General features: G+C 45.5%; 1 protein-coding gene and 1 pseudogene across 1 annotated transcript; one reads left to right on the top strand and one right to left on the bottom strand.

Annotated features, from left to right (window-relative positions):
• The first annotated feature begins 3,038 nt into the window (after positions 1 to 3,038).
• Positions 3,039 to 8,664, top strand: LOC103285263 (60S ribosomal protein L34-like; annotated as a pseudogene).
• A 3,215-nt stretch (positions 8,665 to 11,879) lies between these two features.
• Positions 11,880 to 15,556, bottom strand: LOC129149800 (tubulin alpha-1B chain). The gene is made up of 4 exons (XM_054719108.1): positions 15,449 to 15,556; positions 13,665 to 13,887; positions 13,367 to 13,515; positions 11,880 to 13,036 (listed from the first exon to the last, which is right to left on the bottom strand). Exons 1-4 carry the CDS (start codon positions 15,449 to 15,451, stop codon positions 12,056 to 12,058), a joined length of 1,356 nt encoding a protein of 451 aa, XP_054575083.1. The 5' UTR covers positions 15,452 to 15,556; the 3' UTR covers positions 11,880 to 12,055.
• Positions 15,557 to 17,076: the final 1,520 nt, after the last annotated feature.

The raw sequence follows: 17,076 nt of genomic DNA, 5'->3' as shown, positions 1-17,076 counted from the left end.
AAGCGTCAGTCCACATTCTACTTTACGGGAGACAGAGTGACGACACAAGGAGTGGGCGGGTTCCTTTCATAAAGCGAAACTCATAGGCTCTTAGAGCCGCCGCTCATAGGTAGAGAAACGATGATAGGCTTTCCCGTAAAAGGAGGCGGTATCTTTGAAGCCAATCGGTGCTCCATCTAAAACTAACCGACTCCTCACCTCCGGCTGTAGAGAAGAGAGAATTTTGGTAACGACTAAAATTTTAGTTCGGCCGTGGTTTAAATGAACCTTTTGGAACAAGGCAGCCAGGGAGGATGTGACAGTGCCATGGGGGTTCTGAAAGGTTACCGCTTCCCAGGAACCCAAGGTCCATAGCACCATTTTCTGAAAGTGTATATATGTTAGAGTGGGGCCCCCTTCACGGCCAGTTTTCACTCAGTTACTTTTGGGATGGCCAAGTGTGTGCTAGAGCAAATACTAAAAAAAACACCAAAAAAAACCTGAATAGTGAACTACAGAAATATTCTCCTGAAACTTTGTGAGGAAATGTCCATAGGGGACCATTGTTGAGTGGTGCTAAATCAAACGGCCGACCTATGTACCACTCACTTTACAGACTTCATCTCATTTTAATATCACAACCTTTAAGAGGAATGTGTTGTGATTAGCATTTTAGAAATTTTAAAAAGGTGAGAGGTTGTCACGTGCCCAAGGTCACATGATCAAGATATGCAAGTTAACTTCCTGAGGTCTCTGCCTAGAGGTATTGTTTGAAAAGGCTCACCTTCCTGAAGTTAAAGCCTTCCTCCAAATTGGAGGAAGCAGTGCAGAAAGTCAAAAGAAGGGTTGAGTTTTGCAAAGCCTCCCAATGAAGAATAAGAGCCCAATTCTAAAGGCCTTAGACTACATCCAGTTAGTATCTGGTGCCAGAATTAACAAGTGAATTCTATACCCTGGTAACCATGGGGCAAAGTATTTTGACTTCCTTTCTGTTTCTCCAGTGATTTGCAATAGACCCTTGGGAGCTGATTTTCCTCTTAGCAACCAAGCCTGAAGTAAACAGAACGTCAACCAGGAGAGAGAGTAGACACAGTTACAAAGAGGAGAAGATAGCTACCCGGGTCCTTGGGTCTGCTGCACGGGATGGAGAGGATAGACAGATGGCTTGGGTCTGTTGAGTGTGTTGTAGGAGCACACATGAATGGGTCAAGGCCCTGCCTGGAGGGACTTACAGCTTGTCAGGGAGAAGTGGCTCTGGAGCTTAACACGTCTCAGATCTCAATTTTAAGCACATGTGATTTAGTGATCTTATTAAAACACAAATCAGATCTTGTCTCAGCTCAAAACCTCTCAAAAGTGACCCCTTTGCACTTAAAAATTCACCTGCTTTACAGTAAGCCTTCAAGGCTTTCAGAAGATATATTAAACATGCTGTGTTTTGTTGGGCTCACTGTTATTTTTTTTAACAAATTTGAACAAAAGCTTAAAAAATCAGAAAATGACTCCTTAAAAGTTCAGATATCTGTCTCTCCTCTCTCTTTTTAATCCTCACCAGGGGATATTTTTTCATTGATTTATTTTTTTTAGAGAGAGAATGGAAGGGAAAGGGAGAGACAGAAACATTGATGTGAGAGACACACCCCAACCAGGGCTAGGGATTGAGCTTGCAACCAAGGTATGTGCCCTTGATCGGAATCCAACCCAGGACCCTTCAGTCTGAGGACCAATGCTCTATCCACTGAGCCAAACCAGCTAGGGCTGATATCTGTCTGTCAAATAGAAGATCTGGCAGAGCTGGGCAGCAAGGACCTATGGCTCTGTGGATGCAGGAGGATGTACCAGTCTTGCACAGCTCCTATTACTTGGGGAAGCACCTCACCAGTTTTTCCATTTACACTGTCAGCCCAACTGTTTTGTGATCTGTGAGCTATCTCCTCTCTACTGCTTCAACTTGGCACCATCTTCATTCTGGCCTTTGGTCAGTTTCTGGTGGACCCTGCCAACTTTCCTTTCTCAGGACACTGCACTTGCTGTTTCCTCTGCCTGAAAGTTCCCCGCTTCTTCTCCTTCCCAATTCACTTTTAGCTGGCTCCTGTTTTCTTTAGGTTTGAGTTTAAATGTTATCTGCTCAGAGATCTCTCCCCCACCCCCCACTACTTTATCTAAAGCAAGTTTTGTTTTACTTTACCTCCATTTATGTCTTTACTCCTTTCCTCTCCTCTTAGGGGACTAGAACCCTCCATTTGGCTTCTAATTCATTCCTTTCCTTTCAACCCCATTTCTTAACCCAGTGCAGTTCTCACAGTAAACACTCAATGTTTGTAGATTTGAGATCTGTCCAAGAGATTAGTTACCTATTTTTTGTGGGGAAGGGGCCACCTTGACTGTGGAGTAAATTTCAACATCTGCAAGCAACACAGAGAAGGGAATAATCCAGATTGAGCCTTCACTAAATGCTAAATGTTAACAGATACTTTACATAGATTAGTTTATTCAATGTCACAAGGATCCTACTAAGTAGACTTTTTAATTTTATTTTTTTAAGGTTTCAAGTTAACGTTTATTGCACACTCACTGTAGGTAACTGCCAAGTCCTCAAAATGTAAAATTTAGCGATACAATTTTACCTTCAAGGACTTCAGAAATATGCCAACTATATAAAAACAATTTTGTGAAAACGTGTAGGAGATAATAATTTGAGTGAGAAAAATATGACACTGGAGGTTTGGGGATAGATATTTCAACATAAGCAATGGGTTCAGAGGTGCAAAAATATGGTAGTAGACTTTTTTTAATGTATAGATGAGGAATCTGTTCAAAGAGATTAAGTAACTTGTGCTAGGAGCTACAATAGTAAGTGGTGGAGCTGGGATTTGAACTGGCTTATCTGACTTGGAAGCTTCCCTTTTCCCCAGTATATCTCCCCAATCTTTGTATTCCTCTCCTTACTAAACTGCTTAGATACTCAGTGTAATAGAAAGGTAAAACTTGAAGAATCCTGGCACCCTACAGCTGTATATGAAAGGTTCATCGTTCTACTTCTTCCTGTGAGGTCACCTTTGAGCTTTCAAATGTTGACTTATTGCTGAAGAGCACCTTGAGAGGAGCAGACAGAAGGCCCAGAGGCACCGACTCGCAGAGGTTAGAGGGGATTTGGAAAGGTTACCCCTTTTTAAAAAATATGTATTTTTTTTATTGATTTTAGGGAGGAAGGGAGAGAAAGAAACATTAGTGATGATAGAATCATAGTCCAGCTGCCTCCCCCCACTGGGGATTGAGCTCACAGCCTGGGCCTGTGCCCTGACTGGGAATCAAACCTCAATCTGGTTCATAGGTCAACGCTCAACCACTGAGCAATGCTGGCCAGGTGAAAAGTTACCCTTTTTTTAATACAAAGATTTCAGAAACTTCCCATTCAGATTATGGGTTATTTTCATTTTCTCTTTGCTTACCTACATGTCCCAATTTCCCCACAGAACACATAAGAAGTACAGAAAAATTCCTGTTCATTCAAATAAGACTAGTAGCTTTAGGGTAGTTTTATTCCCAGAACTTCCTGGGTATTCAGGAAGAACTCATCCAACTCTAAGGTGAAAATACTATAAACTATGCTATGAACTGAATGTTTGTGTGCCCCACCCCCACCCCAATTCATATGTTAAAACCCTAACCCCAAATGAGATGGTTACACTAGGTGGGGCCTTTGGGAGGTAATTAGATTTAGATGAGGTCATGAGGTATAGCCCCCAATATGGGATTAATCCTATTTAATAAAAAGTGAATATGCAAATTGACCGTCATGTCATCACAAAGATGGTGTACCCATAGCCACAAGATGGCGGCGCCCAGTTCCCTCAGCCCTGCCAGAGTCCCACAGTTCTTTCAGCCCAGCCAGGGGGCAGCAGGTGCATGGTGCAGCCGGACCCTCCCTTAGCCCCCCAGCCACCCAGGGCTGGCCCGAGATGCAGGCAAGCCTTGGATGTCGGCTGCCCAGCTGCCCGGTTGCCCGAGGCTCAGGTAACCAGGGCTGGCCGAGGCTTGTGCTGCCGGCAGTGGCAGCAGCAGAGGTGTGATGGGGGCGTCGCCTTCCCCTGATCCCTGGGTCACCTCCCACCCCTGAGGACTCCCAGACTGCAAGAGGGGGCAGGCCAGGCTGAGGGACACTCCCTCCAGTGCATGAATTTTCATGCACCGGGCCTCTAGTATTTTAAATAAATAAATAAACAACCTCATTTTTTCTGAGTTGCTGTACCCAGGATCCCTTACTTACATACTCACTCACCCTTTGAAGGAAACTCTCTTATTGTCCATATCCTTCTTAAGGTGCACAGAACTGGAAAACAGTTTGCATAGTAGGGTGGTCAGTGAAGAAGATGGTGGGAACACTTACCTACCTAGCTTTGCACACTGTTGTATAGACGGAATGTCTAAGGTGACATCAGCCTGTTCTGGCAGCTGGTCACAGCTGTCTCATGGTACCCAGTCATTTGGTCAATATGAGGCAGCAGAGGTTTCTACGTATTAGTGTCATGAGATACTACAGTTGGGCCAGGGAGAGGCTGAGAGATTTCTTCTTCTACTTTTTAAAAAAATATATTTTTGTTGATTTTTAGAGAGATAGGAAGGGAGAGGGAGAGAAAGAGAGAAACATCGATGCGAGAGAGCAACATCAAGGGATCAAGCACACAACCTGGGCATGTGTCCTGATTAGGAATCTAACCAGTGACCTTTTTTTTTTTTAAAATAAAATTTCTTTATTGATTTCAGAGAGGAAGGGAGAGAGATAGAAACATCAATGATGAGAGAGAATAATTGACCGGCTGCTTCCTGCACACCCCCCACTGGGGATCAAGCCCGCAACCCAGGCATGTGCCCTTGGCCGGAATCGAACCCGGGACCCCTTAGTCCGCAGGCTGATGCTCTATCCACTGAGCCAAGCCGGCCAGGGCATAACCAGTGACCTTTTGGTGCACAGGACGACGTTCAACCAACTGAGCCACACCGGCTAGGGCAAGACATTTCTTCTTATTTAAAAAGAATCTCTAGAACAGAGGAGCAATTTTATCTTCCACCTCCATTTGATGTCACTGTCTACCCTGTAGTGTCTTCCTGAGGCATCTTAGACCTTAGGGACTGGGAAAGTAGGGGAAGAGGAAGGCAGTGGAGGGGCAGTCTTTGCTAGCTTTCAGAATTAAAAGTTTGAATTTATGCTCTTGCCCAAAATTAATTCTTGGAATATTTATTAACTATTAATCACATACTAATTAAGCACCAAGCTAGGTACTGGTGATACAATGGTAAGCATAACAGACATGGAGCTTATAAAATCTGGTTGGGGAAATATATTAACTAAATAATCACATAAATAAATATAGAATTCTAAAATACTTTAAGAGAAAAGTAGAAGATTCTATAAAAAGGTATACTAGAAAATCTGATCTAGTTTGACCTAATTTTCAAATCCTTGATCAGGTGACACTTGGGTTTTCATCATCAAAGGAAGAGTATGAGTTAACTGGGCAAAAGGGGTGGGATCAGTTATGGATGGAAGAAGTATTTCATATAGGCAGAGAGAATAGTGTTGGAAGACCCTAGGCAGGAATGAGGTTATGAGGTTGATTTTATCACAGTTGGACACAATAACGTATAGCAGGCTGTCAGTTAGGAGATGGGTTGGTCAGTTGAGGGATGGGTAAGATAGAGAATTTATTCCATTTTATGGACCAGATGGCAGGGAGGAAAAACCTGGCCCTCACAACACAAGGATATCAGTACATACATGATTGTATCCACATTCTCAGGTGGTTATTGACTTTGAATCAATATTAAGCTCAGATTAATCTGGCAGCATACTCCTTCTTTACCCCTTGTTGACTCCAAGGCCATGTTTTTATACCTATCCCACACTGGGAAGCACCCTAGAGGCAGGAGCTGAGGTTAAGAGCTCCTTGGGTGTGGGGTTTGCTGTGGCTGTCTGATTCACAATGACCTTGCACGAGTTCCAGCTGGCTCTAGGAATGGACAAAACAAAAAGTGACAAGCACGTGAATGCTAGGGATGCCAGGTCAGTCACTTCCTGTTTGTTGTACATCTTTTAGGTTCAGCACCCAGGTGACAGCCAGGGCAGAGTTCACAAATCTGAGCTCAGCACTTCTGGGCAGAGAACTCCTTGTCAGTGGTGCCATCTGCAGGGCATTAAGGAATTTGCCAGGAATTTGATGGGATTGGGAGGGGGAAATGGCATTTAACCTCTCTCCCTCAAGCCTCTTAGTCTGAATGTGTCTCTGAATCACAATCCTGGTCCTTCATAGGGCTGAAAGACCCTTATTGCCTCGGATCTTGTGGCAGGCAATATTTAAGGCACCTGGTCCTACAAGGCAGGACACTGGGCTGTGGTATCACTTCCCTTCTTCCTCCCAATTAAATCTGCCATCTGCACCTGGCTGGTGTGGCTCAGTGGTTGAGTGTCGACCCATGAACTAGGACAGTGGTCGGCAAACTGCGGCTCGCGAGCCACATGCGGCTCTTTGGCCCCTTGAGTTTTTTTTTTTTTAATATATATTTTTTATTGATATTTTACAGAGAGGAAGGGGGAGGGAGAGAGAGTTAGAAACATCGATGAGAGAGAAACATCAATCAGCTGCCTCCTGCACACCTCCTCCAGGGGATGTGCCCACAACCAAGGTACATGCCCTTGACCGGAATCGAACCTGGGACCCTTTGAGTCCGCAGGCCAATGCTCTATCCACTGAGCCAAACCAGTTAGGGCGGCCCCTTGAGTTTTTAGCAAAGGCCAGCTTAGGAGTACCCTAATTAAGTTAATAACAATGTACCTACCTATATAGTTTAAGTTTAAAAAATTTGGCTCTCAAAAGAAATTTCAATCGGTGTACTGTTGATATTTGGCTCTGTTGACTAATGAGTTTGCCGACCACTGAACTAGGAGGTCAAATTTCGATTCTTGGTTGGGATGCTGGGTTATAGGCTCTATCCCAGGTTGGAGGGCAACTGATTGATTATTCTCTCTCATCATTGATGTTTCTATCTCTCTTTCCCTTCCTCTCTCTCAAATCACTAAAAACATATTTTTTAAAAATTAAAATCTGTCATCTGCAAATAAGTGATGCTAAGCCCTGGCCAGGTAGCTAAGCTGGTTGGAGCATCTCCCTATATGCCAGGGTTTTGGGTTCAATCACCATTCAGGGCACATAAAGGAATCAACCAGTGAATGCATAAATAAGTGGAACAGCCCTAGCTGGTTGGCTCAGTGGATAGAGTATCAGCCTGTGGACTCAAGGGTCCTGGGTTTGATTCCAGTCCAGGGCACATGCCCAGGTTGCAGGCTCCATCCCCAGTAGGAGGCATACAGGAATTAGCCAATCAGTGGTTCTCTCTCATCATTGATGTTTCTATCTCCCCCTCTTCCTTCCTCTCTGATATCAATAAAAACATATTTTTTTAAAAAATAAGTGGAACAAATTGCTGTCTGTCTGTCTCTCTTAAAAATCCATCAATCAATAAAAAAATTTTTAAAAATGAGGCCAAGAATGCTGGATTGGGAAGGTATTTAAGCATTCTGGTGTTTAAAAAAAAAAATGTGGGAGGGCCCCAGCTGGGTGGCTCAGTTGGTAGGAATGTCGTCCTATACATCAAAAAGGTTGCAGGTTTGATTCCTGGTCGGGCACATACCTAGGTTGCAGTTCAATCCCTGGTCTAGTGCGAACAGGAGGAAACTGATTGATTTTCTCTCTCTCTCTCTCTCTTTCTCTCTCTCTCTCTCTTCCCCTCCCTCCCTCTCTTCCTCTAAAATCAGTAAGAACATATCCTCAGGTGAGAATTAAAGAGAAATAAGTGGGTGGGTAGTAAATTGAAGGTGTTGATGTTAAGGTTAATTCCCATTATTATCCTTGCCATCTCTAAGTAAGCCCTCATTAGGCTTTTACTTCTATTTCTTTCTTTTCTGAGTAAATGGCTCTTTGTTTCTTGGCATCTTGGTTTAGGATGCTCTACTCATCTCTCAAGCTTGGACATACATCTCTAAGCTTACAAGTCCAAGACTTGATTGCCCTATTTGCCACTCCCTACTGAGAAGGGCAGGGTGGAAATCTATAGTGTAAAAGGGGAAACAGGGCCAGAAGATTGAAAACCTGCCTAGTGACAGAACAAGAGGTCAAGTGTTTCTCGCTGTTCCCTAGGCCTCTCCACCCTGAGACTCACCTCAGGAGGTGCTTAAAGAGACCTGGGCCTGTCCTCTTCCGGATACGGTGACTTCAGTTTAGGTATTCACCATGGCCCAGCGTTTGACATACCGTCAGAGGCTCCTACAATACAGCCTCTAACAAAACTAGACTGTCCCGAACCCCTGGTAATAGAATTGTTTACCTTTACACCAAGAAGGTTGGGAAAGCACCAGAATCTGCATGTGGTGTGTGCCCAGGCCGACTTTGCGGAGCTCGTGCTGTGAGACCTAAAGTTCTAATGAGGTTGTCTAAAACGAAAAAAACACGTCAGCAGGGCCTATGGTGGATCCATGTGTGCTAAATGTGTCCATGACAGGATCAAGTGTGCTTTCCTTATTGAGGAGCAGAAAATCATTGTGAAAGTGTTGAAGGCACAAGCACAGAGTCAGAAAGCTAAATAAATTTAAAAATGAAGCTTTTTTGAGTAATAAAAACAAAAGTCTCATTCTGTTAGAGAGAGGAGAGAGAGAGAGAGAGAGAGACACCTGGGCCTGGCCTGGCCACTGTGGCTCAGTGGTTGAGTGTGGATCTATGAACCAGGGGGTCGCTGCTTGATTCTGGTCAGGGCACATGCCTGGGTAGGGGGCTCGATCCCCAGTGGGGGCATGCAGGAGGCAGTGGATCAGGAATTCTCTCTCATCATTGATGTTCCCCTCTCTCTCTCCCTCTCTCTCTCTGAAATCAAAAATAATAAAGTAAGAAGAATCTGGCCTAAGAGGGAAATAATCATTATTTTTACCTCCCCTGGAGCATTCTGTGGGCCATAAGCATTACTAGGCACAGTGCTTGCTGCTGGAGCAAAGATGTAGATAATAAGACCCCAGTGCTCCCCTAAAAGAATGCTTGGTAGCATTTCCCGGGTGCCTTAGCATGTCATTTAGCCATCCCTGCCATGTCACACACTTGGTATTTCATGCCACTGAAGGCTTTGATTACTGCTAGTCAACTACTAGTCATCTTTTTTTTTTTTAATAACCACATTTTAAAAAATGTATTGATTTTAGAGAGAGAGAGAAAGAAATATGGATTTGTTGTTCCACTTATGTATGGATTCATTGGTTGATTCTTGTATGTTCCCTGACTGGGGATTGAACCTGAAACCGTGTTGTATTGGAGCGATGCTCCAACCAACTGAGCTTCCCAGTCAGGGCTAGACATCATCTTGATAAATAAGATGATTGGGTACAGCGGGGACAGAGGTAAATACTGAATTTTAGAAGCAAGTTGGAACAATAACCAAATTAAGGTATAAAGGGGATAGGATAGTTCAGGAGTGTGGATAGGTGTCTCTTCTAAAGGACAGCTTAAAAGACAATAAAAAATACTGAAATTCGAGTTTGAACTGTAGAAAATGGGAAGATATTATGGTTTCTATCTTGCCCTCTCTTGGATTGCTCATTCTGGGGGAAGCCTACTGCCATATTGTGGACACTCAAGGAGCCCCATGGAGAGGCCAGTGTGAAGAACTAAGGCCACCAGCCAACAACTAGCACTAACTTGCCAGGCATGTGAGTGAACCACCTTGGAACTGAATTCTCCAGCCTGTTAAGTGTCAGATGACTTCACCCTTGTGAGAAACCCCAAGACAGACCATCAAGCCAAGCTGCTCATGAATTACTGACCCTCTGAAATTGCATGAGGTAATACACTTTGTTTTGAGCCACAAAGTTTTTGAGCAATTTGCTATGCAGTAACAGATAATAAATCACAAACACCTATGTACCTACAACCCAAGCTTGTCATCTTAACATTTGCCTTATTACACATAATTTTTATTCTTTTTGTTCTTGTTGTTAATCCTCACCTGAGGATATTTTTCCATTGATTTTTACAGAGAGTGGAAGGGAGATGGAGAGACAGAGAGAAATGTCGATGTGAGAGAGAGAGATCGATTGGTTGCTTCTGGCACCGACCAACCAGGGCCAGGGACGACCCTGCAACCAACCGAAGTTCATGCCCTGGATCAGAATTGAACCTGGGACTCTTCAGTCTGCTGATGCTCTATCCACTGAGCAAAACTGGCTTTTTTCTTAAAAAAAGCAATGGTCCCCCACTCCAAAATAAAATATTACAATTGAAACACTGGTTTCTTAATCCTGTTCCTGCCTTGTGCCTCAGAACTCTGAAAGAGCGTCATGGCACCTTTTGCATCAAGTATTGCTTGCCTCTGCATTGGTTTGCTGCTGCTTGCTAGGCTCTACCAACTACCTTTCCCTCTTGTTTTGCAGAAAGAACTGGGACATTTCAAACATTTTGAGATGGTCTTCCCACTGAATTAACTCAAAACCATAATTCCCATTTGGTTATGAACCCAGTTTAAAGCCCTGGCATTTGCCTTCCCCTGGGGACTGTGGTGGCTCCACTTGTGTTGCTATGTTAGGCCGGCTGTGCTACCCATCAGAGCTTTCTTTCTTTTTTAAAAAACATTTTTATTGATTTCAGAGAGGAAGAGAGAGGGAGACAGAAACATCAATGATGAGAGAGAATCATCGATCGACTGCCTCCTGCATGCCCCCCACTGGTGATCAAGCCTGCAACCCAGGCATGTGCCCTTGACCGGAATCGAGCCTGGGACCCCTCAGTCCACAGGCTGACGCTCTATCCACTGAGCCAAACCGGCTAGGGCAGAGCTTTCTCTCTTAAATGTCTATGCCAATTCAGATTGTTTCCTTCAGAAGCTAGGGAACAGCTATTTTGGAGATACAGAGTGGGACAAAAGTAGGTTTACAGTTTGAGTACACAAAAATTATTTTTAAGAAATGTTTCTACTGACTTTAGAGAGGGAGAAACATCAATGATGAGAATCATTCATCAGCTGCCTCCAGCATGCCCCCTACTGGGATCAAGCCTGCAACCTGGGCATGTATCCTGACCAGGAATCTGACTTCCTGGTTCAAGGGTTGATGCCCAACCACTGAGCCACACCAACAGGGCACGAAAAACTTATTTTCCATACAAACTGTAAACCTTTTAGCCCACCCTGTACATAGTATTTATGGGCTACAAAAAAACTTGGGAAATTTTTGGTCTTTCCTACTTTTAAACCAGTTAAGATGGCAACATCTTCAGCATTCTTAACTTATCCCTATGCTTTCTGAATTTGGAATGTACATTTCCTTCTAGGTTAAATCCTCTATTTGCTTATGTAGCCAAACTATATACTTGATTATGTATGCTCTTAACATTTACAAATGTTGCCACTTCATCCCCTGTAGTAAAGCAGTGCTCTTCCACAAATGCACCTAACTTTTTAACAAGTCAATATTTGCAGGAGATTCAAATAGATTTATAGATATGCCTTGGAGATATTGTAGGCTTAGTTCGATTGCAATAAAGCATCATAATATCTGCAGTCTTTTTACTGGAAGCTCTTTTGTTCAATTTGTTAAAAAAAAAAAACCACTGAAGTGCAGTAAAACCAGAATGCCTATACTTGTTATTGCTAACTCATTAGTAATTACCCAATAATTTCAAGAACTAGATTAAGCAGAATGACTTTCGGTACATTAGAACCAAGCTCTGCTTTTCCAGATCAGTGTGCTCGTTTTTCTTCACAGATATAGCTACTCAGAAGTGAGTTTAGCATTCCCACCTTATTGCTGTCTCTATCCTCCAAGTATAGAAAACTAATCAACTTAGAAAAAAGGACAGAAGTCAAACTTTCTTTCTCCATGTCTTTACTTTTAAACATGAAGGGAAAATTGTACAGGTATACATAAAAAAAAGGCAGACATGATTACAGGTAAAAGCGAAGAAAATCTAATCAGAAAGCTTTAATGACTGTCAGCTGTTTAACCTGAAGTTCTGAGTATGACATGTTGCAGGGCTGAAAGGAATTAGTATTCTTCTCCTTCTTCCTCACCCTCTCCTTCAACAGAATCCACACCAACTTCCTCATAATCCTTCTCCAGGGCAGCCATGTCCTCACGGGCCTCAGAAAACTCTCCCTCCTCCATGCCCTCACCCACATACCAGTGGACAAAGGCACGCTTGGCATACATCAGGTCAAACTTGTGGTCCAGGCGAGCCCAGGCCTCAGCAATAGCTGTGGTGTTGCTCAGCATGCACACAGCTCGCTGTACTTTGGCCAGGTCTCCACCAGGGACCACAGTGGGAGGCTGGTAATTAATGCCAACTTTGAAGCCAGTGGGGCACCAGTCCACAAACTGGATGCTGCGCTTGGTCTTGATGGTGGCAATGGCAGCATTGACATCTTTGGGGACCACGTCACCACGGTACAAAAGGCAGCAAGCCATGTATTTACCATGGCGAGGGTCACATTTCACCATCTGGTTGGCTGGCTCAAAGCACGCATTGGTGATTTCTGCTACAGAAAGCTGCTCATGGTAGGCTTTCTCAGCAGAGATGACAGGGGCGTATGTGGCCAGCGGGAAGTGGATGCGGGGATAGGGCACCAGGTTGGTCTGGAATTCAGTCAGATCAACGTTCAGGGCCCCGTCAAACCTGAGGGATGCAGTGATGGAGGACACAATCTGGCTAATAAGGCGGTTAAGGTTAGTGTAGGTTGGGCGCTCAATATCGAGGTTTCTACGACAGATGTCATAGATGGCCTCGTTGTCAACCATGAAGGCACAATCAGAGTGCTCCAGGGTGGTGTGGGTGGTGAGGATGGAGTTGTAGGGCTCAACTACAGCTGTGGAGACCTGGGGGGCTGGGTAAATGGAGAACTCCAGCTTGGACTTCTTGCCATAATCGACGGAGAGACGTTCCATCAGCAGAGAGGTGAACCCAGAACCAGTTCCCCCACCAAAGCTGTGGAAAACCAAGAAGCCCTGAAGGCCTGTGCACTGGTCAGCCTGTTAGAAAAGAATAGAGGAAACACAGTTATTGCTTTTTGTGATGTATTTTCGCTTTTCATACATTCCAATGATCTAAATCTTATTTTGACAGGAAACACTTTAAAAAAATGTAGGCCTTTCTGGAATAACTCAGCATTTATAAATTAAAAATATTTCTTCATTAAAAATTATGAAATGATTTCAAATAATTCATGTTTTAACAAACAGTAAAGAAATAATTCATCTCCCACTCTATTACATTTCAATTCAGTGTTTAAAAAAAAGAAGAGCATACTTTAAATGTCTACCTTAGGCTCATTAATTTCTTTATCTTGAGAAGAAACATACCAGTTTCCGAATTCGGTCCAGGACGAGGTCAATGATCTCCTTGCCAATGGTGTAGTGTCCACGGGCATAGTTATTGGCAGCATCTTCCTTGCCTGTGATCAGCTGCTCAGGGTGGAAGAGCTGGCGGTAGGTACCAGTGCGAACTTCATCTGCAAAAGGGAACCAAAGCAGCCACCCATCACTAACAACCTGCACAAGCCTGCTCAACCCCAGGGCCTCAACGGAGCCCCCTGGCCACCCCTCGTGTCCCAGACCCCGGGGTGTGTGTGTCTTACTTGTGTTACTGAGGTCAACTCACCAATGACTGTGGGTTCCAGGTCTACAAACACTGCCCTGGGCACATGCTTGCCAGCGCCTGTCTCACTGAAGAAGGTGTTGAAGGAGTCATCTCCCCCGCCAATGGTCTTGTCACTTGGCATCTGGCCATCGGGCTGGATGCCGTGTTCCAGGCAGTAGAGCTCCCAGCAGGCATTGCCGATCTGGACACCAGCCTGGCCAACATGGATGGAGATGCACTCACGCTGTGGAAAAGAGAAAAAAAAAGAAAAACCAGGATGAAACTAATCCAGGATTGTCTTCGAAGCAGAACAATACACGTATGGAATCTTAATCTTACTAATTGCCTGGGTTTTTTAAAATGTTTTCATTGATTTTTTTAGAGAGAGGAACATCATTGATTGCCTGCCTCTTGCACACCCTCTACTAGGGATTGAGCCTGCAACCCAGGCTTGTACCCTAACTGGGAATCTGAGCCACACCAGCCGGGAAACTAATCGCCTCTTTTAAAACAAATTAAAGTGTAAAACTTTTTTTCTAGGAGACCACCACTGTATGTTTTGATCTATATTGCTTTTAATGCATTTCCCCTTTCTCCCTGTAAACCAAGGAGAGACCTTAGAGCTTTCTCCTTTGAAGGACCAAGACAGAGAGGAGGCCGTTCGTCCAGCACTCAGGCTCAGAATACCATTTTAGACTAGATTTCCGGGCAGCTCCCAGTACAGGAAGCACGTGGCCAGAGCAGTGAAGAGGAAATGTCTGGCCCGGGGCGGGCTCTGCGACACAGGATGAATGAGCAGTTTTAGGTGTGCGCGCCCAGGGGGCCCGGCGGGGCCGCGCAGCTGCAGGGGGATGGACAACCAGCCACGTCTGCAGAAGGGCAGCCGTGGCCAACCATCCTCATGGCCAACCATCCTCAGGGCCCGCAGGCGTTGGGCTCAGCCCAGCACCTCCACATCTGTCAGGGCACACAGGGGATTATCCGGGCCGCATATCTGGACCAAGATCGGATTGCAGTTGCTTCAAAATCCCTCACCACCACCACCACCACCACCTGTTCCCGCAAGCATTCCTGACGTAGCTGAGAGGCCACGGAGAGGCAGATGGCCTCTATGGGCCGCTGGGAGGTGATTGTCCTAATACACTGGCACGGTGCAGCACCCGGACAAGGAGCCTTCCTCTACATTCATCTTATTGCTTTCATTAACACACACACACACACACAGTATCTAGGGTAACAGGAGACACCCTCCAGCCAGACCCGCAGCGCCCCAGCGCGCAGGCGCAGGCTGCAGTGGCGGTCTCCCGCAGCTCCCCGGCGGGAAGGTAACGGTCGCGCGTGCGCTTTCGAGTCGGGTTCCTTCCCGCCTCCGCTTTTCGCGCCGAGGAGGAAGTGAGGGGCGGGGGGAGCCCGCGCGCGCCAGGCTGAGGCGGGGGACGTGAAGGGGGATGGGAACGCGCGGGAAAGGACTGTGTGGAGGGTCTTGGAGCGCCGCGCCCTGCGGTGAGGGGCTAAGTAAGAACCCTAACCACGGGGGGAAGAGCCGGCGCGCCGCCATCCCCTTCCAGAGTCCAAGAAAAAAAGGCGGGCGGGGGGGGGGGGCCTCCACTGATGGACCCCAGCTTTTCTCCACAAACCGGAGCCGCTCTACTCCCACCCTTGGCTCTTACCTTTTTTTTTTTTTTTTTTTTGCCCTCCAGAAGGACAGCGCGGGTCTCAGCCCTCTCTAGTTAGAGGCCCTCCGCAACCCCAGCTTGTGTTTCCCTCTTTTCCCCAGCGAGGGAAAACGCATGCGGCCCACTCACCATGGCTGCGGGTTTGCAAGCGCAGGAAACAGGAGCAGACGCCGGGTCCCGGTTACTGTTCCCGACAAGCTAAGAGTCGAGGTAAGTAACGCACTGAGGCGGGGGAGGCGCCGGAGTCGCTTAAGTAGGGTTTCGGGGAGGGGCGGGCGGGCACGGGCGGTGCCACGGCCGCGGGCCCCTCCCCCGGCCCGGCGCGCCCACTCGGTGCCCGGCTCCGCCGCCGCAGAGGCGGGCGCCCGAGCCCGGAGCCCCCTCCCCGCGCCGGCCCAGCGGGGCGGGGTCCTCCGCGCCTGCGGGCCGCGAGCTCGGGTGCCGCAGTCTACGGCGCATGGCTGCCGGGGCCTGGGCGGAGGGCGGGCAGCGCCGGGTTCGGAGACAAACCATCCTGGGAATGCGAGAGGAAGCTTGCCTTAATGTGGACCAACGCCAAGACCTAAGTCTGTGCAGTTTAAAAGAGGAAGACTATGAAATGCAGAAACTTCTGGTCCGGGTAGCTCAGCTGATTATGTTCAGTGTTGCCACAATTTGTCAGTGAGTTTTGCCTGTGCCTTTTCCCAGTTCCTTTAAAGGCAGTGTATTCTGTACTTCCCTGATCGTGTGGAGTACGCGAGGTTTAGAAAACTTCCATTTGGTGTACTGTAATGACTTGTTCTGTAAACTAAAGGTACCAAACGTTGGAAGCAAAACAGTCATTCAAAGCATTTAACATCCAAGCTGTCTTTAAAAGAGCCCCCTTTTTGGACCTCAGCCAGCAACTTTATGGTGTAGCCCTAGGGGCTTTTACAAAGGGAGATTTAAAGACACTTGAGTGGCTGAATTGAAGACAAACTTGGGTAGAGACGAAATAGACACGGAAGGATATTAGAAAGTCAGGATTCCTTATGCTAGTTTCGTAAAGCTCTTTATATAATAAGTGCGTTGTGTTGTGTCCAAATAGATTAGTTGGTTAATAGTTTAGTGCTAGGGGGCCCAGATTATAGTGAGTAGACGCGCCCTGCCTCCCCGCCCCCCGCCCTCCACCCCCTTTAAGGAGAATATTCCAAGACCGTTGTTAACCTTGGAAATGCATAAGGAGGTTAGTTAGGGTTATAGTGTGGCCTTTAAATGGTTCTAGCAGAAAGCTATTATTATTACTACACTACTCAAAATATCCTCCCATTGATAGGGTATTAGTAACAAAAAAGGTAAACATAAGACAGTAGAAATTCATAGTTCACATTCAGTTTTTACCTGATTCAGATTTGGTCAAGCCTTCACCCTTCATATCAGACAAATAAAACATTTACATGTGTGTGCAGTTTGTAACAATATCTAGATATTTTCCACTCATATTCATATGATCCTGGAATGCAAACAAGGAAGTTCTCATTTATTTCTCATAAATATTTTTTGTAGTCCTGTTCAAAGGTTTTTGACTCAAAACCCAAATTTTCATACATTATCCAAACTGGGTTATAGGGGACAGGAATATGTTTGAACATTGTCTCACTTATTATTGACATACAATATCCTATTAGTTTCAGGTTGTTTTACTTATACTTGTTTTTGAAAATTTATTTGTCCCACTTATTCTTAAAAGGAGATGGAAAATACAGGCATATGCTTTATTGTGCTTTGCTTTATTGTGC

This window comes from Eptesicus fuscus, chromosome 7, assembly GCF_027574615.1.
Source record: "Eptesicus fuscus isolate TK198812 chromosome 7, DD_ASM_mEF_20220401, whole genome shotgun sequence".
Classification (NCBI taxonomy): Eukaryota; Metazoa; Chordata; class Mammalia; order Chiroptera; family Vespertilionidae; genus Eptesicus; species Eptesicus fuscus.
Note: the sequence above shows the minus strand (reverse complement) of the source record. Positions and strands in the feature narration are given on the sequence as shown.